The sequence below is a fragment of the Vipera ursinii genome (genome assembly GCF_947247035.1).
Source record: "Vipera ursinii genome assembly, chromosome: 3".
NCBI lineage: Eukaryota > Metazoa > Chordata > Lepidosauria > Squamata > Viperidae > Vipera > Vipera ursinii.
The window spans coordinates 118,541,178-118,565,152 of record NC_139516.1 but is presented as its reverse complement, the minus strand read 5'-3'; the positions used below and the strand labels follow the sequence as shown (position 1 = coordinate 118,565,152).

Here is a 23,975-nt window from a genome sequence, read left to right as displayed (position 1 = left end):
TAGTCCTTGACTGATGACACAATTGGGAACGGAATCTCAGTCATTGAGCCAAATGATCATTACACAAGATACCCACGTGACTGCTTCACTCAACAGCTGCAGTTCCAGCATTTGTGGTTGCAATCTCATGGGTCATTAAATGAATGCTGTTCCAGGTAAGGAGTGCAGGGTACCTTAGGAGGAGTGGGAAACCCTGGGAAGTCTGCTCAGGAGCTGAAAATCCTCCATACCAAAATCCAAGCAGGATTTTCATCCCCTGAATGGAGAGACAATAGTGCCTGGCCTGTGCCAGGTTTGCCATGGCCTCTCCCACCTATCTGAGGCACATGCTGCCTCTCCACTCTCTGCTTAGATTTTGGCTCCCTCTTGTTTCTGGAGGACAAGCTCTGGCTGAAAGAACTGCCCGCTGAAGAGTTCAGCTTCCCATCATGCACAAGAGAAAACTTCTCTAGCAGCATGCAGATACAGAGATTTGAGCTCTGGTTCTGCAGCCCAGCAAAGGACTCCAGCTCCTCTGTATGTGAAAATCTTTAGGATTTGAACTCTATTTCTGAGCCCTACCAAACAACTCCAGCTTCACTTGGCAGGTAGCTCTTTCAGCAAGCCACCAGAGATATGAGGGATTCCTCTCAGCAAGTGGCAGCAGCTTTTAACCCTCCCTGCTGGCTCCCCCATTGACTTTCTAGGGAAGCTGGCAGAGAAGATTGAAAATGGTGAGCACATGATCGTGGGGCAGCTGGTCGTAAGTCCAAACAGGTCGTCAAGCACCCAGACTGTGTTCATGTGACTGCAGAAGTAATGGTGCAACATTTTGTGATGACTAGAAGTGCTTTACAGGTCATAAAGCACCTTTTTGAAAAGCCATCATAATTCCTGATCATCATAAATGAGCGGTTGTAGGTTGAAAACTATCTGTTGAGGATACCCTCTAAATTCTTAATCAAATTTTGACTATCCACAATCTCTTCAGAGATTGAAAGATCAGTAATTTTAGTTGATTCTGTTGTGAACTGTGTACCCTTACCTTTTATATTAAAGGTTGCAAACCATGTTGTACTGTATATCTAATAATAATAGCTCTATCTCTTAACTTATTGTGGCATGTATATCCAGAGGAGAAACAGGCTATGTGGCTGAGAAATTTATAGTCCTATAGCCATTATTCATTTTCAGAAGCTTTTTATTCCTTAATCAGCATTTTCCAAGAGCCCCTTAATACCAATAGCACTTAGACTTATATACCACTTCACAGTGCTTTACAGCCCTCTCTAAGCGGTTTACAGAGTCAGCATATTGCCCCCAACAATCTGGGTTCTCATTTTACCAAGCTTGGAAGGCTGACTCAACCTTGAGCCAATGACACTCGAACTGCTGAACTGCTAGCAGCCAGCAGTCAGCAGAAGTAGCTGCAGTACTGCATTCTAACCACTGCGTCACCTCAGCTTTTTATTTATTTCATAACATTGTTACCTTCTAGAGTCCCTTAGCTTTTTTCTGACTGGAACATACTTTAATCACTTCTTTTGGCATGAAATTGTCCAGAAAAATAAAAATGATTTTCTTTTCCAGATGAGCTGTCACACAGCTTAGATTCTTACACCACTATTTTTAAAATTTGTAACAGAGAGAAACAAAAGAGGATAAAAATGTAAAAAGATGTATTGTCAGACAAAGTTTGATAACAGCACAGAACTGTATAAGGAAAATAATAATCCTAACAATTTCTCCATTGGCTTCTCCTTCAAATGCCTTCCACGTCGGAGACAATTACGGTAAGAAAAATGTAATCACATATGCAGACATGGTCTACTTGAACTCAATCAACAGATTAAAGATATGGCAAGAATTATTCAGTGAAAGCCAAAATATCCTGTTGTTGATGTATTTACAGATGTCTGAAAGGATAAAATCTGATCTTAAGATGAAGAATGGACAGTAAGAAAAATATCAGAATTTGAAAATGTTATATAAAACCAAAACCATCTGTCAGCATGCATATACAAACTCATGCTTAGGTACAATATAGAGACAGAACAAATTAAAAACTACAACAAAATGGATGCAAAATTTTAAAGAAACAATCACAAAACAACAATTGGAAGAATTATGAACCAAATCCAAAAAAGTTTCTCTAAGCTACAATCTAAAAGAAAAGTTGGTGCAATCTCCAAGATAATTAACTTATACAGAAATATATGTTGGAAAAACTATGAAACAGAAGAAACATTTTACCATATATGGTGGACTTGTAAAAAAACCTCAAAAGTACTGGAAAGTTATACATAGTACAATGTGGAAAATTTCAGAAATTATATTCAAAATAAAATCACAACTTTTTTTATTAAGTATAATTCCAGATCATATCAAAAAGAAATATCATAATTTACTGCAACACATGCCTACAGCAACGAGAATAAATTTTGCCCCGTACTGGAAGAAAGATACAATTCCAACAATATCTGGTTGGAAACTTAAACTTGGAGAATATACAGCAATGGCAACATTAACAGCATAAATTTCCAAAGGAAATTTCACCAAATTCAAGCAAGATTAGTTCCCATATGTACAATATATAAAATAGCACGACAAACATAAACACAGTATGGTTTCTAGGGGTGTGTGTCTAAATGCTTATTAATAGATAGTTGATAGAGGCACAAGAAGGGAGAAGTTAGAAATAAAATAGCTTTTTAAAGTTTTGTTATTATTGTTACTTCTGTTTTTGTTTGGTTTTTCTTTTTTAAATATGCCTGAACAACAATAAGTAACAATGCAGTGGAGAATTTAGTATTAAGTTTAGGATAGAAACCTTCATTATGCAAAAAATAATTTAATGTAGTTTGCACTTGTTTATCAATACCTCATTCAGCTCTAGATATAAAAAAAAATATTTATTTGTATCCTGCCTTTATTGTTTTTCAAGTAACTCAAGGCAGCAAACATATCCAATACATCTTCCTCCTATTTTCCCCACAACAACCCTGTGAGGTGGGTTGGGCTGAGAAAAAGTGACTGGCCCAAAGTCAGGCAGCTGGCTTTCATGGCTAAAGCAGGACTAGAACTTATGGCTTTGTAATTTCTAGTGCAGTGCCTTAATCACTAGACTAAAACCGGCTCTCATACGAAACTTTATGCTTAATAATACTAGCATTTTAAAAATCATAGTTAATATCAATGCAAACAGTTTTTATCTTTAGAGGTTTAAGTTATCTAAACATCTGAGTGTTAATAATTACCAGTCAACCATTATACCCAAATAATATAATGTATTGCTTGTGTTTTATAATATAAATAAAACAATATATTTAAAAGTTACATTTTTTCCTAGTATTCTTCCTAGTATAAAGGTAAAGGTAAAGGTTCCCCCGCACATGTGTGCTAGTCGTTTCCGACTCTAGGGGCCGGTGCTCATCTCTGTTTCAAAGCTGAAGAGCCAGCGCTTGTCCGAGGACGTTTCCGTGGTCATGTGGCCGGCATGACTAGACGCCAAAGGTGCATGGAACGCTGTTACCTTCCCACCGTAGTGGTCCCTATTTTTCTACTAGCATTTTTACGTGCTTTAGAACTGCTAGGTGAGCAGAAGCTGGGATGAGTAACAGGCGCTCAATCTGTTATGCGGCACTCAGGATTCGACCCACCAAACTGCCAACCTTCTGATCGACAAGCTCAGCATCCTAACCCATCGAGCCACCGCGTCCCTTTTCCTAGTATAGTAGCAATCAAAGACCAAAACAAAATATAGTAAAAAAATATTCTTCTTTACTTCTACTTTTACCTCTTTGGGTGTTGAGGGAGATGCAAAGTTCTGGTTCATGCTCTTCTGGTGGCCTCAATCATTGTTATTTGATGCTGCAGTAAAAAATATTAGAAACAAAATGTCCTATCAATTGAAGTTCTGAGCTATTTAAGATTTCTATTCATTTGCAGAATCATAGAACCATATGGGCTGGAAGGAACATTGGCGGTCTTTTAGTCGAGGGCTCTTCAACCTTTTCACCGATTGTACCACTTTTAGGATATGGCAAGGTGTCAAAAACTTGATGACCAAACAGAAAAAAGAAAAAGTGATCAAGTACAGGTAGTCCTTGACTTACAACAATTCGCTTAGTGACAGTTCAAAGTTACAATGGCACTGAAGTGACTTATGACCATTTTTCACACATATGAATGTTGCAGCATCCCCACTCCTCCTTCTTTTCCCTTCAGTGTAGCTCTAGCTGACTCTTCTTCCCAGGGCTGCATCTTTTTTTTCTCTCTCCCTCTCCCACCCAAACTGCCGTCTTTATATCCCTTCCTGTCTCCGCCCCCCTCCTCCTCCTTTCTCTTCCGTGTGATCCAGAAGTGCTGATCCTGGGGCCTTTGCCTCGCCTCAAGCAGCCCTACAGCTCTTGAAGACTCGCTCATGGCAAGTCCTGCGCTGAGCTGCTTTGGCTTGTTCCCTCCCCTGCTATCCTGGGCTGGGCTGGGCAGGGCCGCATACCACCTGCCACGTACCAATGTACCACAGGTGGTACGCGTACCATCAGTTGAAAAGCCCTGCTATAGACAAAATACAATGAAAAAAGGAATAACAAGAAGAAGTAACATTTTTACTGTCACTTGGAGGTGGCTTTAGGAGTAATTTAATTCAACATTTTGTAGTGTTTGGGCTGTTAGCCTTGATCTGGTCCTCTTTACTACCTTTCTGAGGTGGTGCTAAAAATGTTTGATGATCAGAGTTAGAACTCAGGTAACCCTAAGCAGTTAATATGCAGGAATGTATAACCAGTAGGAAATAGATTTATGAAGAGACCGACCAATTTGGTTCAGCAGCTCAGACTATGGCAATATCTTGATTATTTCTGAGTAATTAATTAATTAATTAATTTTATTTGTATACCGCCCTTCTCCCGAAGGACTCAGGGCGGTGAACAGCGCAATACATGTTAAAAACAGAATACAAAAATTAAAAAAAGATTAAACAAGTGCCCAGAACTCTTAAATAGATTAAAAGGCATTTAAAAGTAATAAAAACCCAACCCCCTCCCATCAGGCCAGGCCAGCTTGTTCAAAAAGATACGTCTTTAGATCGCTCCGGAAGGAGCGAAGGTCGGGCGCCATCCGGAGCTCAACCAGAAGATGGTTCCATAAATCCGGCGTGCCCACAGAGAAGGCCCTCCCCCTGGGGGCCACCAGTCGGCATTCTTTGACCGGAGGCACCCTGAGGAGACCCTCTCTGTGGGAGCGTATTGGGCGGGGGGAAGTTGATGTTGAAGTTGATGAGTAAGTCCAAGCACAGTGCAATCTTATTGTCAAGATCAAAAGAAAGTTGCTAAATTGGGATTTCATTCTCCCGTTGACTAATTAGGGAAAATACAAATATTTTTTCAGTAGAAAGGAATGAAATTTGCAGAGAAGGTAGAGCATTTTTAAGAAAGACAAAGATTATCATCTTTTATTTAAATTACTTTGTGTGTTTTTGAGCTCCTGTATTGAATTTGGAAATGCTGAGAAGACTCACATACGGTGTATTTGACTAGACTGCTTCTCTCTTGACATTCTTCATACTTGGCTGGAGACATTTTTGCCAATCCCATATTCAGTCTGAAAAAATAGAGAATATATCTCTATAGGTGTTGATTTAACAACTTTTTCATTCCTATAATCATTAATAGATTAGTGGACTATTTGAACATGAGTGTAATTTTCCTGCAAGTATTTCAACTAGATAATCAAATATTTTCTTCCTGGCCACTTTGGCAAATTTGGTGACATAACACTGGCTTAAGGAATGCATTATGCTGCTGATTGTTCCATATATCAACTAATATGATTTCTGCTATATATCAATTAATATGGTTTACTACTATTTATAATATTGCCTGGTAGAGTGAAAGTAGTACATTTCTCCACAGATGGTGTTGTCTTCAGTGGGGCAACAAACTATTTTCTCTACATTCTTTTTTCCTTTTCTTCCTTGCCCCTTCTCCTTTTCTTTCACTTTTATGTTATGAATTTCCTTATATTCTCCACTACCGACAATACTTAATGGAGCTTCCTTCACCTATACAAAACCTTATTAATATTTGAATGAGAGGCATTTGAGGAATACCAGCACATAGATTAGCATCGGAATTGAGAAGCATCCTAGAAGAAAGCTATGGCAAACCACTTCCATTCTGTTCCTGAAAAAAACTGAGTATGTTCATGGAGATACCAGGAGTTGAGTTCAGTTCAAAGGAGACTGGTCATAAACAGTTGTACTTCAAGCAAAAAGTAAGTATTATAAATAAATCCACCTCATGTTCAGGAGTTCTCCCCACCCCACATCTTGCTTAATGGGCTGATTTATGCTCAGCCCACGTCAACCGTAAATAGATCTCCACTTTCCACCCTATTTCAGCACGTGTATTAGGCTTTCTGCTCATTTGTCATTTCCTTGTGGGATAGAGGCTCATGAGCCATAAACATTGCTTTGAAGACACTATGTTTGAGATTATAGCTTTGATTTCTTATTTCCATTTTATCTTGACTTCCGCAAAACAAAAGACAAATGGTAGAATAGCAAGATAAACTGATGTTAATATAGTGATGAGGTAATCACTATACATCCAGTAAGTAATAGAAAAGGGCTCAGTGGAATGCTGTAACTGAAAGGCAAATTAGCAAGAGGGCTGTTCCCCATCACTACCTGGTCTCCAGCCAATTAGCATGCAAAATACATAAATGGATTGTATCTTTTGCTACATCAATGGAATGGAATGAAATTTGCCAGCATGCAAGAAAATTAGGAGTGGAATGTAGTACAGAAGGCTAGAGTCACATAAAAAAGAATTCAAGGGTTGTTATCACTGTTTTTGGAAACTGGTAGACAATGATAGACAAATAATAATGTTGAAGGACCTTAATAATGCCTTAGAATAAAGTCTAGCAATTTTTCTCCATTATTTCACAGAATATAGCCCCATTAGAGTTGTTATAAAAAAATGTTCTTAGTAACTTGTACAAATGTATTTATTTCATTTCTCTCATGCAAAATCAAAAGACCAATAATCTACCAACAATTTTTCCAAGAGGCAAAAGTTAAACTTTATGAAATAAAGGTATTAAATACCAGTTCACCTCTGTTGGATATGCTAGTGCTTCAATTAGCATTTATCCCACAGAACTGCCATTTCATTTCCCCCACCTTGCTTTGTCTTGCCTATGATTTCAGAGATCCCAAATGGACAAACTCAGGAGCAATTTATCCATCCAAGTCATCAAGATATGGCCAGCACATTTTGCAACTCTCCTGTTTGCAGATAATGGGGAAGTAGGGTCACATTTGCAATATATTGTATTAACTCAGATATATGGTGAAGTCTTTGAAGATTTTTCATTTTTGATTTGATGTGGCTCTCAGTGAAAAAATTACTTGTAAGTAACTGTGACTAATTACAATTATTTGTAACATAAAGAACACAAACATGGATTGTATGTTAGTTTCCAATATTAGGTAGACTTCTGCTTTGGTGTGTCACCAAACAGTAATCAAGTTCTATTTTATTACTGTTGTTCTACCGTTTCATCTTGGGAAACATAATTTTGATTGAGACATCAGTCTGATTTGTGACTACAGGTAAGTAACATTAACATAAGCAAAGAAACATTACAAAAAGTACCTGTAATTTTTGGGTTGTGACCCTGGGTGTCGCTGTTTACCAGTCTGGCAGAGAACTGCTCAGAAAGCTCAGCCTTCATATCTATGCTACTTAAATACCTAGACTACAGAACAGTTAGATCATAAAGAAGAGACATACAAGCACCAGCAATTCTTGCTTGCTGGAAGTAAATGATGAAAAGAAGCTACAGAGAAGGAATTCTACTACAATGCCTTATAATGGTGAATTCTTGGAAGATTATTTCTGGTCAGCTTCATTACTCTATTCCAGAGGAAGTACGCAAAGGCACTTTTGTGGGAAATGTTGTAAAGGACCTGGGAATAGATGGGAAGCAGCCTTTTGACCATGGACTACGCATTATTCCTAATTCAGGTACAGTTCAGTACTTTGAATTTAATTCCAACAGTGGCCATTTACAAACCTGTGAGAGAATAGATAGAGAAGAGATCTGTGGAACAGAAGAGAAATGCATCTTAAAATTTCAGATCCTTGCTGAAAGCAAATTAAAGCTTTATGTCGCTGAAATAGAAATTGTGGATATAAATGATAATGCTCCTTCCTTTCTTTCATTAAGCTGGGAACTGAAAATCAGTGAAACATCTGTTCCTGGTTCTCAGTTCTTTCTACCAGAAGCTCAAGATCCAGATCTGGGGAAAAATTCCATACAACACTATGAACTCACAGCCAGTAACCATTTTTCCCTGGAGATGCAAAGAAGTGAAACTGGCGCCAGATCTACTAAACTAGTGTTGGAAAAATCACTGGACAGGGAACAGCAGTCAGTTTATGACCTGATCCTTACAGTTTTTGATGGGGGTGAACCTATCAGGTCTGGCACACTGCAAATTCACATCTTTGTTCTAGATGCAAATGATAATGTACCCGTTTTCAGCCAACCAATCTATGAAGTAAACGTCAAAGAGAACATGCCTAAAGGATCCATAGTAGCTACGGTGACGGCTATTGACATGGATGAAGGAATCAATGGAGAAATAAAATATTCTTTTCAAAAAATCTCCAAAAAGGGCTCTCAAAAATTTAGGTTAAATTCGACTTCAGGGGAAATTATCCTTGTGGGGAGCCTTGATTTTGAAACATCGTCAACGTATGAATTTGAAGTGCAAGCCATGGATGGGGGTGGGCTGAGTGATAGGTCAAAGGTTGTGATTTTGGTTACAGACTTAAATGATAATGCACCTGAGTTAGACATCACCTTTGTGATCAACTCGGTGCCTGAGAACTCTCCAGCTGGGACCGTCATTGCCCTTTTAAATGCCCGAGACAGAGATTCAGGAGACAACGGAGAGGTTAAATGCTCAATTCCCAGCAGCCTCCCTTTTCAGCTCAAGAAAACAATGGAGAGCTTCTACAGTTTAGAGACAGAGAAAGCTCTTGACAGGGAACAATTGCCAACTTACTCTATTATAGTTACAGCGGTGGATGATGGGACACCACCACTCTCTACATCTGTGGTTATTTCACTCCAGGTGTTGGACACAAATGACAACCCTCCACAGTTTCTGGAATCAAAATATACCTCCTACCTTCTAGAAAATAACCCTAAAGGAGCCTCAGCCTTTTCCCTCAAAGCAAGTGACCCAGATTGGGAAGAAAATGCCAGAATAACTTACTCCATCATTGAGAGCCAAATGAGGGACTTGCCCCTCTCCTCCTACCTCTCCATTAATTCTGAGACAGGGACGGTCTATGCCCTGAGCTCCTTGGACTACGAGGAGATTCAAGAGATTCAGTTCCAGGTCAAGGCTCAGGATGGAGGATCCCCATCACTCAGCTCTAATGTCTCGGTGAATCTCTTCATCCTGGACCAGAATGACAACGTGCCAGAGATCCTGCACCCCTCCCCTCCCGCTGATGGCTCCACCGGGATAGAGCTGGCCCCTCGCTCTTCTGAACCAGGTTACCTGGTCACTAAAGTAGTCGCAGTAGATGCAGACTCTGGTCAGAATGCCTGGCTCTCCTACCAGCTGATCAGAGCAACGGAACCAGGGCTCTTCACCGTGGGACTACACACCGGCGAGATCAGGACGGCTCGGCTTTTTCTGGAGAAAGATGCCCTGAAGCAAATCCTGGTGGTTTTAGTGAAGGACAACGGGCAGCCGCCTCTCTCTGCCTCAGTCACTCTCACGGTGGTTCTGGCTGACAACATCCCTGAAATTCTCTCAGATTTGAGCAACATCTCAGCTCCTGTAGATCCTCAGTCAGACCTCACATTTTATCTGGTGATTGCCGTGGCGTTTGTCTCCTGCCTGTTCTTTACTTTCCTCCTTGTCTTATTGGCCATCAGATTGTACAGGTGGAGGAATCTGAAATTGTTAGAGTCAGGAAGTGTGCATTTTAGTGGTGTCCCAGTGTCACAATTTGTTGGGATGGATGGAGTCCGAGCCTTTCTTCAGTCTTATTGCCACACTATTTCACTCACCAAAGATTCTAGAAAAAGCCACTGCGATTTTCATGAGGAAAACTGTTCAAATACTCTGACCAATCAACCTCTAACCTGTGGGGTGAGTGACCCTATCCTAGCCTGTGGGGATTTAAATTTGAAGAATGATGAGCAAACCATAGTTAAGGTGAGTTTAATATTTCAGATTAATGGTGTGTTGTGTTGATCCTATAAGCCCTTATTTATCTCGACAGTGGTTTCCCTTCAGTTTCTTCTGTCTATTGAATCTTAATACTGGATGTTTAACATTTTGTTTTTACTCTGCTGGGATCCTTCAGCTTTCTCCTGAAGTCTGTTAGGATAATGATCATACTGCTGATATGAACAATGTTCCAGAATGAATGCAGAATGTTATGTCTATCATATAGATCTACTTATTTGCCATTGTTTCATTCTTGTGATATGATAAGCCTGGCTAATTTCCTCATGTACTGATTTTCTATTCATAATGCTCATTCCTCCTATGGTTCCCACTACTATCATCTTATGAGTTAGGGCTGAGGAGACTGGTCCAAAGTCATCCAATGAGTTTCTATGGTTGAATGTATAATAGGGTGGAGTTCTCCTAGAACTCTCTGTGATGATCTGAAGAATTGTTGAGGAATTATGGCATCACAGATTTATTTATATATCACAGAACATTGCATGTTAATCTGTAAATAAATACTCTGGTTGTAATACAAATGTGATTCTTATTCAGGTTAGTCACTGAGACCTTAATCTGAGAGGAAGGAATGAAAAAGAATTTCAGTGTTGATTCCACTGTAGCTAAATGTGGGCTTTCTGTTTCCATTTCTGCAGATGTATTTTCCCCCCCACAAAAACTATTAGTTGTTTTTTCTAATAACCCCCCCCCAAAAGGAACTTTACTTGGGATTCTGCTCTGAGACATTTTACATAGATTAAAAATCCATTTTAAATCCCACCAGAACAGAGTATTTCCTGTCTAAAGGAAATAGTGAAGCAAACCAGATCTTTATTAGTTGTCATAATATATTGGACTTATTTGTGACATTATCATATTTCTTGGAGAAATGAGCAAAGTTTGGTATTTTAGCTATAGCATTTTCAGAATTCTTTTGGCCAGCAAATAAAGAAGCAATAGCAATAGCACATAGACCTATATACCGTTTCACAGTGCTTTACAGCCCTCTCTAAGTGATTTACAAAGCAGCATATTGCTCCCAACAATTTGGATCCTCATTTTACCGACCTTGGAAGAATGGAAGGCTGAGTCAACCTTGAGCCGGTCAGGATCGAATTGCTGGCAAACAGCAGAGTTAGCCTGCAATACTGCATTCTAACCACTGTGCCTCCACAGCAATAGTAAAATGGCAGTGGTAAAGGAAGAAGAAAGGTTCCTTTACTTTGCACGATATTTCCCATCATCCTGAGAAATACAGAGTAATCAGTGGCTCTATTTTGACCTGCAATATTGCCTACAAAGACTTGAATAAAGAGGTGCACATATTATTAAAATCAAGGAATGGATGCCACCTTATTGTTAAGGATTATAGAATTATAACTCAACCTGGGTGATTACTTAATTTATCAACTGTGGCTTGCTGTGAGAATTTAGCCCAAAGTAATAGCTGAGGTTCATAATTACAGGATTGTAATTATGTTCGACAGGATTGCGCTTGCATGAACAGAGTTGGTACACAGTTTGAGGGTTCTCCTGGACTTATGGTTCCTATTTGAGGAGTATGTGACAAATTTTGTTAAGATTCAATTTGTGCACAATTGTACCCATTCCTGAATAGGAAGGCCTTGCTCGTGGCCATTTCCTGGTTGGACTAGTTAACCTGTACATGTTTGCCCTTGAAGATCACCAGGATGTTACAATTGACACAATGTGGTAGGATGCGCTGTGTTGGGCTTCCCTCTATTTACCCATATTACACTGGCTCCCAGATTCTGCACTGGCTCCCAGATTCTTTCTTGCTGCAATTCAACATGCTGACTATCACCTTTAAAGCCTTACATGGCATGAGGCTAGGTTATTTGTGGGGCTAGCTGCCCTTGAGGTTATCTGCCTGCTGCACAAGGATTGATAAAATGGGCATGTTCCATGTCCCTTCTCTTAAATGCTACCATCTAGTGAGACCTAAGAAGTTTCCTTTTTCCACAGCAACTTGTGTAGTTGAAGCTGGATTAAATGATGATAATGCACCCCATTTTTAGGAAGGCAATTCAAAGTATCTGTAAAACCAGAATCCAGATTTCATTAAATATTGTCATAATCCACGAAATAATTAAGTTAATTTCACAATGATACATTCCAAATGTACTATTTTGTCTGGAGGTTAAGCAAAATGTCCAGGTGTCACAAATACTTATCTGTGTTTGGAAAATTCTTTGCAAACTAAAGGGAAGTCCATTTATAATAATAGCTGTTAATGAGAGTAATCTGTCTATATGGTGTTATGCAATCCTAAATAATTCTTTTAGATTTAAATAAAATTTTACTGGTTTTTAATCTTTTCTATAAGTATCATTGCGGGTATCCTAAAAGAACCCATAGTCTGAACAATAAAATCCAGTGATCTTGATAATCAATCATGATATAAACTATCCTTTCACAAATTTTGGGGCAACCACTACCCAAATATTTATCTTCGTTTCTATAAAAGGGGCACAGAGGAATTAAAACAAATGTATGGTGACCAGACACATCGTGAAGCATGTCCTTTGTCAGGAACAAGAATATGATTGAACCATCAAGCCCGTTGACAATTATCTCTTCTTGCTGATACAAATGATACTCTAAAGAACAGCTACAGCTGATTCTGCACAATCTGAAATTTTCAGAAGGAAGCTCAAAAACCTGGAGATTGAAGAGGCGTTATCATCCATTCTTCCAATCTATTCTTCAGGTCAGTGATGGATTATGCTAATGGTATCAATAAAAGAGATTTGAAACAAGGTCTGAATTCTGGAAAGATGGACTGAATGGTCTGACTGCTAGCACAAAATAGATTGTACCTCATAAGGATTGACAAAAAGGGGGTTGGACAAAGCATAACAACTTCATTAGGAGGCCTTAAACTATATATTTTGGGAAATCGAAATAATCTCATTTTTTTAATATACCAATGCCCAGAATTTTAGAAACCAAATGAATCCGAGCCCTTAAAATAGAAAGGCAAGTATCATTTAATTCATAAAACAGAGAACCGGTGGGATGATATCAGTGCCTGGAATAACTGAAGGACGCAGTTTGTTTAAAAGGAACAAGAGCAACAGAAAGCAAACAGGAATTGCATTATTGGTTTAAAATATTCCTTCCTGCTCAAAAGTCAAAACAAATGAACTGGTCCTTTATGAATGTTATCAGAAACTTTAGATCAGACATGTCAAACACAAAGCCTGGGGGCCAGACACGGCCCGCGAACTGGTTTCATGTGGCCCACGAAGCCATCCTGGAAACAGTGAGGGAACGGCCCCCACTGCCTTGGCCCTGGCCCAGAGACCCTCCTCCTGCCAGAGACCCTCAGATCTGTCCCACTCCTGCCCAGGCCCCCATAGGCACCCTTGATGTGAACGATGTAGAGCTGGCCATGCCCACCCAGTAGGCCATACGCACTCTAGCCACGCCCACCCAGTAGGCCATGCCCACCTAGGCCATACCCACCCGGCCCCTTGAGGGCAACTGCAATGCTGATGCGGCCCTCAATGAAATTGAGTTTGACACCCCTGCTTTAGATTTTCAAAGAGTCAAGAAGTCATACAAATGGGAAAATCATTCAAATTGTTGGGAGACCCAGCCAAGTACGGAGCTTCCGTGAAATTTCTGATTTGTTTTGCTGACCAATTTCACCTTCAGAGAAAGAAGCAAGCAAGAGTCAAGAATCTAACTCATAAAAAAGGCTTAACTGATGAAGTGGGCAAAGCACGACATTGAGGGAATGGCAGTATATCGCTTATGTTCCTGATTTTAAAGGAAACTAAAAACTAAATAGAGTCTAACCAACTAATCAAGGATAAATGGGATTGCATGGGACAGGAAGTTAAAAGGAAAAGGGACCCAAGATGGGAGAAGTTCCTAAAGGAGGAAACAGAACTTAAAACAATTCCACTATGGAAAAAAAATGCAGGATAGCAGACCAGTCCAGAACAGCAAACCAGTGTAGCTACAGAAAGAGCTTACTGAAGATCTGAACACAAAAAAGAAATGAAAAAGAGAGCTAGGTCACAAAGGAAGAGTTCAGACTTGAGAGTGTACAGCTGGTGTTAAGGAAAGCAAAAGATTAGAATGAATTAAAGTTAGAGAAAGCTAGGTTAATGGCACTGTTCAAACAAACCCATTAGATGTGGATGTATCAGAACTGATTTTTGCCTCCTTATCGAAAGAAATACCTGAAGATTCCACTTTATATTTATATTTATAGAATGAAGGCTACTGCTAAGCTTGTAAGCCGCCCTGAGTCTTCGGAGAAGGGCGGGATATAAATGGAATAAAAATAAAAATAAAATAAAATATCATTATACATAAAATATGAGGCTTGTGAGGGCAGGGTGATGAGGGATGTTAGTTGCCATTCAAAATAGTATCTGCTCCTATGAACTCCTACTATAAGCACAATGAATAAATAATAAATAAATTTGAAATTTAAAAGACATTGCATTGTCATATACAGGAGAGTCCTTGTTATTTCTTTCTAAAAGCCAAGATCCAGAGATTTCCTGCAGTTCTGCATCAGAGACTCAGAGTGCCGCTGTTGGCCAACATAGTTGCCAGAAAGCAGCTGGGAATCTGATGGGCTTCCTGCCTTCTGACTATCCAGTCACCGAGCATAGAGCAGTCAAAGAGCAGGCAGGACTGAGGGACACTCAAACACCATGGCAGAGAAAAGAAAATCCCTGCAATGTAGATAAAACCCAGGAGAATCCCAGGACCCTCTTGCTGCTTTCCTGCCAATGGGAATTTAAACTCCTCAGCTTACTGGATCGCACAAAGCCCTTTTCACCGCAGGTGGGATGGACGGCAGGAGCAAAGCAAAGAGCAGATCTGTAAAAAGGCAAGTACGTCTCCTCTTCTTATTGTCTTTCGTCTGCCAGACTGTCTCGGAGCACGTTCGCTATTCAATCCCAGAGGAAATGGGAAAGGGTTCCGTTGTGGGGAATCTTGCCAAGGATCTGAAGCTGAGTACTGCAGAAATGGGAAATCGCAACCTGCATATCCTTTCTTTAGGCAAAAAGCAATACTTCTCCATTAATGCTGAAAATGGGAATCTGTATGTAAAGGACAGGATTGACCGAGAGGAAATCTGTGGGAAAACTGCAGTCTGCCCCATCAGTTTTGAAGTGGTGAGTGCAAACCCCATGGACATCTTTTATATAACAGTAGAGATCCAGGATATTAATGATAATGCACCACATTTCTTAAATGGTGATATCAAGTTAGCGATAAGTGAATCCACTTTACCAGGAGCCACATTTCTTCTTGGACAAGTGGAAGATTCTGATATTGGAAGAAATTCTCTCCAAGAATATCATCTAAGCATTAATAAGTATTTCATTTTAGCAATTAGCAAGCAAGATTCTTTAAACAAGTATGCAGAATTAGTGCTGGAAAAACAGTTGGATCGGGAAAGTGAAAGTACTGTTAGTTTAACCCTTAGTGCTCTTGATGGTGGAAACCCTGCAAAAACTGGAACAGCCAACATACAGATTACAGTCATAGATGCTAATGACAACCCGCCTGTCTTCAGCCAAAAAGTGTACAAAATCAGCCTCAAAGAGAATGCGTCAAAGGGATCTACTGTAATACAAGTCAAAGCCACAGACAAGGATGAGGGTTCCAATGGCCAGATCACCTATTGCTTCAGCAATATTGCTGATAACGTGCATCCGAAATTTGAGTTAGATCCACATATTGGAGTTATAACAGTACGAGAAGACCTAGATTTTGAGGAAACAGAGCAATACACAATGGTGGTAGAAGCAAAAGATGGAGGTGACTTAGTAGCTCATTGTAATGTTGAAATAACGCTATTAGATGTAAATGACAATGCCCCAGAAGTGATTCTTGCTTCCTCATCCAGAGAAATTCCTGAAAACTCTCCAATAGGAACATTGGTAGCCCTCATCAATACAAATGATAGAGATTCGGGGGATAACGGGGAGGTCAATTGCCATTTAGAGAATGCTTCCCCATTCAAAATAGTATCAGCAGCTAATAACTATTATAAGCTGCTGACGAATGGTCCCCTAGACAGAGAAAGCACCCCAGGGTACAATCTTACAATCACAGCCACAGACAATGGTACGCCCCCTCTTTCTACACAGAAAACCATCTCACTGGAGATTTCAGATATCAACGATAATGCCCCTGCCTTTGAGAAATCCTCATACAGTGTCTACGTGGCAGAGAACAATCCTGCTAGCTCCTCCATCTTCAGCATCAAAGCTGTAGACCCCGATCTTGGTCGCAACGCTAGGATCACCTTCTCCATCCTGACTAGCAAAATAGAGGCGCTACCTCTCCCGTCTTACCTCTCCATTAACTCAGAAAGTGGCACCCTCTATTCTCAGAGGTCTTTTGACTATGAGCAACTCAGAGAGTTTGAGGTACAGGTGAAGGCTGAAGATGGCGGCTCCCCACCTCTCAGCAGCAATGCCACACTGAAGGTGTTCATCCTGGACCAAAATGACCAAAGCCCTCAAATTCTGTATCCTTCTCCAGGAGCGGAGGGCTCAGCCTCCTTTGAGATGGTGCCTCGCTCAGCAGAGACAGGGTACCTGGTTACAAAGGTGGTCGCTGTGGACGGCGACTCTGGGCACAATGCCTGGCTCTCCTATCACCTACTGCAAGCCACTGAGCCAGGACTCTTCACAATTGGTGCCCACACTGGTGAAATCAGGACACTGCGGACGTTTCTGGAAAGGGATGCCCTGAAACAGAAGCTAGTGGTCTTAGTGAAGGATAACGGGCAGCCCCCTCTGTCTGCTACAGTCAGTCTCAATCTGATTTTTGCTGAAAACTTCCAAGAGGCACTGCCAGAAATAAATAACCAAACCACCGATTCAGAGCAACAGTCTGAGCTCCAGTTCTACCTCGTGCTGGCCTTAACTTTGATCTCCTTTTTGTTCCTCTTGACTGTAACTCTAGTCATTATGATGAAACTCCGACAGTCGGGGAATCTGAAATTTCTCCCGTGCTTTGCTCCCATTCCCCATTCCAGCAATGCCATTATATTCCCACCAAATTATGAGGAAGGAACTATTCCTTATTCCTATCAGCTCTGCCTATCCTCCGAGTCCAAGATACATGAAATTACTTTTCCAACTCCCAAAGTTCAAACTGCTGAATATATTTCATGCAACCAAAAATCTGATGAGCTTTTGGCGAGCAATGGAACCAATATCCTAAATTCTGAGATGGCTAAATCTAGTCAGGTGAGTTTTCTTGTTTTTTCCAAGCACTGCCTTTAAAGTTTAACCATTCTTTAAAATATACTATGGTATAAGACTTTATATACACATTTTGCTTTGTATTACTATCTCTTTCACCTGTGGATTCTCATAGCTTTATTGTAACCTCTACAGTTTCGGCGGTCTCTGATGTACGTTTATAAATTAGAATTATTTCAAGATAAGATTTTGGAGCAAGTCTCCTAATTGAAATATATTATTTATTTTGTGAGAGAGAGACAGTTTGTACACATGTGTGCATATATGTGAGACTGTGTATTACAAAAAGAGACTTGGGAAAGTGAAAAATACTCAGACTACCAGTGCTTTGATGCTTTGTTCATAGGTCTTTCAGTTTAATGAAATGAACAGAAAGGGGCCCAATATTTTGAGTTCAAATAATATGCTGAGTGCCCTGAATGAAAAAGCAAAATAATGAGCAAAAATAACCTCCAAATATGAATAACAATTGATGGATTTGTTATGCTTCTCCAGTAGCAGTTTCCAATTCTATTGGAGACTTGGGTTGAGATATAACAGCTTGTCCTAAACCACCTGCGGTATATGAATTAATGTGATGTGAATAAGCTTAATTTATGAACTAATCCAATTTGGCAAATGTGAAAATATTGTTACAATTGTAAAAGCAAATCAGAGATTGCCAGATATCCCTTTTTCCCCCCAAGAAATATATAGCGCAAAACAACTTAGAACTTTTCTAAATAGATTTTTTTCCTTCCTTTCTGATGACACTTTTTAAATATAAAGTTGTCAAGGCAGCTTGCAATTTAGCTTTCCAGTTATGGAAAGTTATGGAATGAAAGAAGCCTGCAAAAGGCCTAGGATAGAATAAGAGTAACTTGGTTGTTTTCTTTGCAAACTTTTTACTAATACTATTTGCTCAAATTTTTCCGTATGTTAAAATCTCTAAAATGCATTCCAAAACATATCAAGGCAACACAAATCTGATAAGGAAGAAATATAACTGAGGAAATGAAACTTTTTACAACATTTGATTGAAGGACCTACAACCAATTGCTTTCCATTGTAGGACCAAGAACTGTGCGGATCTAGCTCAGAAATTGAAAAGAAAAGGGCTATTTCCCTGAAAAACATCATTACTGATTATGTTCTGACTAACTGTCCTGATCTTACTTTATTTTTTAATATTCTTCATAAATCTGCTGTTTCAATCCTGCATTGAATGTTAGAATATAAGCTTCTCAGGTACAGAATTTGACTTTTTGGTTATTACTCTAAAGTAAGTAGTTCATTCCACACGTTTTGAACTTGAGCTCCTGAAATACTCAGACAAGATGGTGATCAATTGTATTTTAGAGCATCCAGTATGTCGGTGTGGATGAATTTTTGGTCTGCGGATGATGTTTGGTTTAGTTTTTAAGTGTAACATAACTGCAAACCTCTCGTATTTTGTGTGTTTTACACTCTATTTTATTGCTTTTGATTCCATGCATTTCTGAGCCTAGCTGTTGTTCAATGGGATCTCCTGTCTCCAAGTGCTCTGAACTCAATATATTCCAAATTGAGGCAACCTGCTTTTATACTAACACTGAACAACAGACCAACCTGTTTAAAGTTACACTCAAAGGCCAGCATCTAATTTACTGAATTAGGCTCCTAATTAGGGGTCATATTTTAAGTCTCAGTGTTAAATGGAACAATGTTACTATATTAAATTTAATGACCTCAAAAAAAGGGATAAGAATATCCGATTTATATTATCTTGCATCCTTAATAAACCATACTGGAGCAAAATTAATTCTGATGATTCAAGAATTCCAATGATTTTTAGAAAAATTTCCAGCTCATAAAAAACAGATTTCTTATGACTCTTCAAGGAAGAAAATTCCGCAGACTCCTGGAACATTTCATAGAGAGATTGGAAGACTTTTCCATTTATTCTGCTGCTTCCTGTTAGTTTGTTTATATCCCATTTTTATTATTTTTACAAATAGCTCTAGGCACAAAACATATCCAACACACCTTCTTCCTATTTCCCCCCCCCAATAATCAGGTGAGGTGTATTGGGCTGGCCCAAAGTCATTCAGCTGGCTTTTATGGCTAATGTGGGACTTTATCTCGTGGCCTCCCACTTTTTAGCTTGGTGCCTTAACCAAGAGACTAAATTGGTATGAAAACTGCTAATGTACCACAACAAGAAATGCCAAAAATGTATTGGTTATTTTCCTGATTATATTCTAATATAACTGAAGCTTTTTCAGATGAAAATAATATAGCTACATTATTAGATATATATGAACAAAAGGACATGTTCATGATAGGAAAGTATACTGTAGTTCAAAGCAACTTAGAATACTAGAACATTACTTTCTACACAGTAAGAAGGATAAGATTCCTTTAATCCGTTTATACAAAATAACCAAATAATATCACTGTCTCACCATTCTTTGAACCTATTTTGAATGTTATAGCCTCTGTTAGAGCTTTTAAGATGCAGAAGTTTCTCAGTGTGGTAATATATTATTGTTTTCACAAGACCAGGCCTAATGGAGTCAGTTCTGAGTTGACAGGTACATTGCACTGTACATCATGATATTAACAGCTGTTTACATGAGTAAAAGCACATTGAAAGAGATACATTACAATTGCAGAAATATAAAGAAAAAATCCAGAGGGCCAACTGTTCCAAAACTGAATGCAATTATTCTGAATACCCCAAAAACGGGTCGCATGGAAGTACTTTTGAATAAATCCTTGCAGCTTCCCCTCTGGCCTCTGGGTGTCGCTGTTAGCCAACGGGGACGCTGAAGAGAATGGAGAAGAGCTGCTAAACAGAGGCTTCCCAAAGGAGGATTCCTGCATTTCGTTAAAGGCAGGGAAAAACAGCAGATCACACATGCAAAGCAGCCTTGCGAAAAGGGCTGGTCCCCAGAAATTAAGAAGAAAGGAGAGTGTTTCCTACTATTCCGATGAGATTTTGAGGCAGCCAGCTTTATCGCAGAGGGGATGGAGCGAGGGCAAGGAGGGAATGGCAGAGCAATCCGAAGGCAAGTACTATCGCTCTTACTCTTGTCGGTTTCCTACCGGGCCGTCTCGGAACAGATTCATTATTCAGTCCCCGAGGAGATGTCAAAAGGTTCTATAGTGGGGAATCTTGCAAAGGATCTAGGACTGAGCCTCAGAGAACTAGCAAGTCGCAAAATGCATGCCATCTCTGTGGACAAGGTGCAGTATTTCAGAATCAGTGCAGAAAATGGAAACCTCTTTGTGAATGACAGGATAGATAGGGAAGAAATATGTGGCAGAACCCCACTATGTGTTCTGAATATTGAATTAGTGATTGAAAACCCATTAAATATTTACCATCTACAAATAGAGATACAAGACATTAATGATAATTCACCACAGTTTCTCAGTAGCACTATCCAGTTGGAGATAATTGAAACAACACAAATAGGCACCAGGTTCCTCCTTGGGAATGCCAAAGATCCAGATATTGGCACAAACACTTTACAGAATTACCATCTTAGCACCAATCCTTACTTTACTTTGGATGTGAAAGAGAGTCAAGATGGAAATAAATTTGCAGATTTAGTACTGCAAAAGCCACTCGATCGTGAGAGTGAACCAACCCTTCAGCTAACACTTACTGCGCTGGATGGGGGGAAACCCAGAAAAACTGGAACAGCCCAAATATGGATCAATGTCACAGATGCCAATGATAATCCACCTACATTCACCCAAGAAATCTACACAGTCAGTCTGAGGGAAAACCTACCAGTTGGATTTCCAGTGCTACAACTTATAGCTTCGGATAAAGATGAAGGTTCAAATGCACAAATCAGATATTATTTCAGCAATATACCACTGAGTGCAAATGAGAAATTCAGCCTAGATTCAACCAGTGGAATGATTTCTCTTGTGGAACCATTGAACTTTGAGGAAAGCACAGAATATGTGATGACTGTAGCAGCAAAAGATGGAGGTGGATCAATGACCCATTGTAAAGTAGAAGTAAAGGTCCTAGATGAGAATGATAATGTGCCAGAAATAATAGTTGCATCTGTTTTTAGTCCCATTCTGGAAGATTCTCAGTCTGGGACAGTTATTGCTCTCATCAATGTACACGACAGAGACACTGGTTATAATGCAGAGGTTACTTGCTTTTTGCAAAATAATTTGCCATTCAAGATTCTTCCATCATCTAAAAATTACTACAAGCTCATGACAGACAGACCTTTGGATAGAGAAAAAGCATCTCAGTATAATATTACAATCACAGCCACTGACAAGGGAACTCCTCCATTGAGCACAAACAAAACCATCTTGCTGCAGATCTCTGATATCAATGACAATGCCCCTGCTTTTGAGAAAGCCTCCTACAGCATCTATGTGCCAGAGAACAATCCTTCTGGTGCCTCCATCTTCCAGATTCAAGCCTTTGATCCGGATGTGGATCAAAACTCACACATCACATATTCAATCCTCACCAGCAACATAGAAGAACTTCCCATCTCCTCCTATATCTCCATTCATTCTGAGACCGGCACCATCTACGCCCAGCGGTCCTTTGACTATGAGCAGTTCAGGGAATTCCAGCTGCAGGTGAAGGCCCAAGATGGCGGGAGTCCCTCTCTCAGCAGCAACGTCACAGTCAGGGTGTTTATCCTGGATCGGAATGATAACAGCCCTCAAATCCTGTCCCCTTCACCAGACTCCAAGGACTCTGCCTTCTTTGAGATGGTCCCTCGTTCAGCTGAGGCAGATTATCTGGTAACAAAAGTGGTGGCCGTGGATGCTGATTCCGGACACAACGCCTGGCTCTCCTACCAGCTGATCCAAGCCACAGAACCGGCCCTCTTCACTGTTGGCTCCCATACGGGTGAGATCAGGACAGCAAGAGCCTTTATGGAGAGAGATGCCGTGAAACAGAGACTGGTCCTTCTGGTGAAGGATAATGGACGGCCGCCACTCTCGGCCTCTGTCACTCTGAACCTGGTGTTTGCTGAGAACTTCCAGGAGGCCCTTCCGGAGATGAAAAGCCAGATGAACAGCTCAGAGGATCAGTCGGACCTGCAGTTCTATTTGGTGGTGGCCTTAGCTGTGATGTCATTTTTATTCCTCTTGTCAGTGATTCTGGCCATTGCCATCAAACTCCGGCAGTCAGGAAAGTCCAGTTTCTTACCATGTTTTGCTCCCGTTTCCCATTCCACAGCTGGGGTGATATTTCCACCCAATTTTCAAGATGGGACTCTGCCTTATTCCTACCAGCTTTGCCTCTCCTCAGAATCCAGGAAGAATGAATTTACCTTCCTGGCACCAAACATTCATATTGCAGAGAATATGCTTTGTGGTGAAAAAACTGAGGTCCCTCTTTCAAGCGATGGAGAAAGCAGTTTGCATCCTGAAGTGGAAAATAACGGGAAGGTAAATATCAGTTAAATGCAAACCCCATAAATCCATTTCCTAAGAAACAGCTCATTTCTACATTAGTTTATTCAGAAGCAGATTCTATTCTACTGTCCAACACCTTAAATTATATTTCTTGCCAATATTTCACTGAGCCATTTAACATGCTTTTCACAGAAAATGGAATAATTAATTTGAATTGTCCAACTGAGTACAATAGCAAGGTAAGTTTTCTTTTTTAAGGATTTCCATAATATTCAAAAGAGAAATTATCACATTAATTTTAGTTTTCTATTTCTTGTGTCTAGATAGTAAGTGTTATTATGAAGTAAACAATTTTAAACTAATCTACTTAAGTTGATGGTACCTTTTATAGTGGGGATTTGAGTTCTTTTCAAAGTATTTTTCTGAGGTACTATTTGATTTATTCTTGCATAGATTAATTTCAAAATTATTAAGAAAATATACCAGGTAAGAGAATTCTCTTATGTCATAATGATTTTAGGAAACCTGTATGCTGATCGTTTTCATTTAGATTAATCATTTGACTATTTTCTGTTCTCTGTCTAAAAATATTCTCTCTTAAGGCCCCTGTACGCTTTTCTAATGTTGTACGTCACAATGCCACTATATGTTACTTAATTTAGACAAGTAGATACTTCTCATATTTTACTATAACAAAATGTTTGCTAGAACAAAGAGCTTCCCCAGGTAATAGTTAAAATTAAAATCATAGAATTTTGCCACCATATCTTGTCTTCTACTTAATGTAGACATCCAAATTAAAGCATCCAGGATAGAATCATAGAGCTGCAAGCCACTTTGGAGGTCCCCTAGTCCAATGCCCTGTGCAAGACACGAGACCTTATACTTATTCTGGACAAATGGATGTCCAGTCTTTTCTTGAAAATGTCCAGCGATGGAGTACCCATGACTCAAGGAGGCAAGCTGTTCCATTAATTAATTGTTCTCACTGTCAAGAAATTTCTCCTTAATTCCAGGTTGGATCGCTCTTTAATGAGCTTCCACCCAATACCTCTTGTCATGCCCATTTCTGTGACTGC

The 23,975-nt window shown here is 39.7% G+C and overlaps 3 protein-coding genes across 3 annotated transcripts in view; all 3 read left to right on the top strand.

The window, feature by feature from the left end:
- Positions 1-23,975, top strand: part of LOC310637903 (protocadherin gamma-A11-like) — a gene marked incomplete at its 5' end in the record, with an annotated part of 208,011 nt that overhangs the window by 10,275 nt on the left and 173,761 nt on the right. The window lies entirely within an intron of this gene.
- Positions 14,833-18,724, top strand: LOC310637664 (protocadherin gamma-B2-like; the record flags this gene model as incomplete). The annotated part of the gene is made up of 2 exons (XM_083358167.1): positions 14,833-17,505; positions 18,572-18,724. Exons 1-2 carry the CDS (start codon positions 15,085-15,087, stop codon positions 18,722-18,724), a joined length of 2,574 nt encoding a protein of 857 aa, XP_083214293.1. The 5' UTR covers positions 14,833-15,084.
- Positions 20,509-22,944, top strand: LOC310637663 (protocadherin gamma-B5-like; the record flags this gene model as incomplete). Its single annotated transcript, XM_083358166.1, has 1 exon — positions 20,509-22,944. The coding sequence occupies one exon, from the start codon at positions 20,509-20,511 to the stop codon at positions 22,942-22,944; it is 2,436 nt and encodes an 811-aa protein (XP_083214292.1).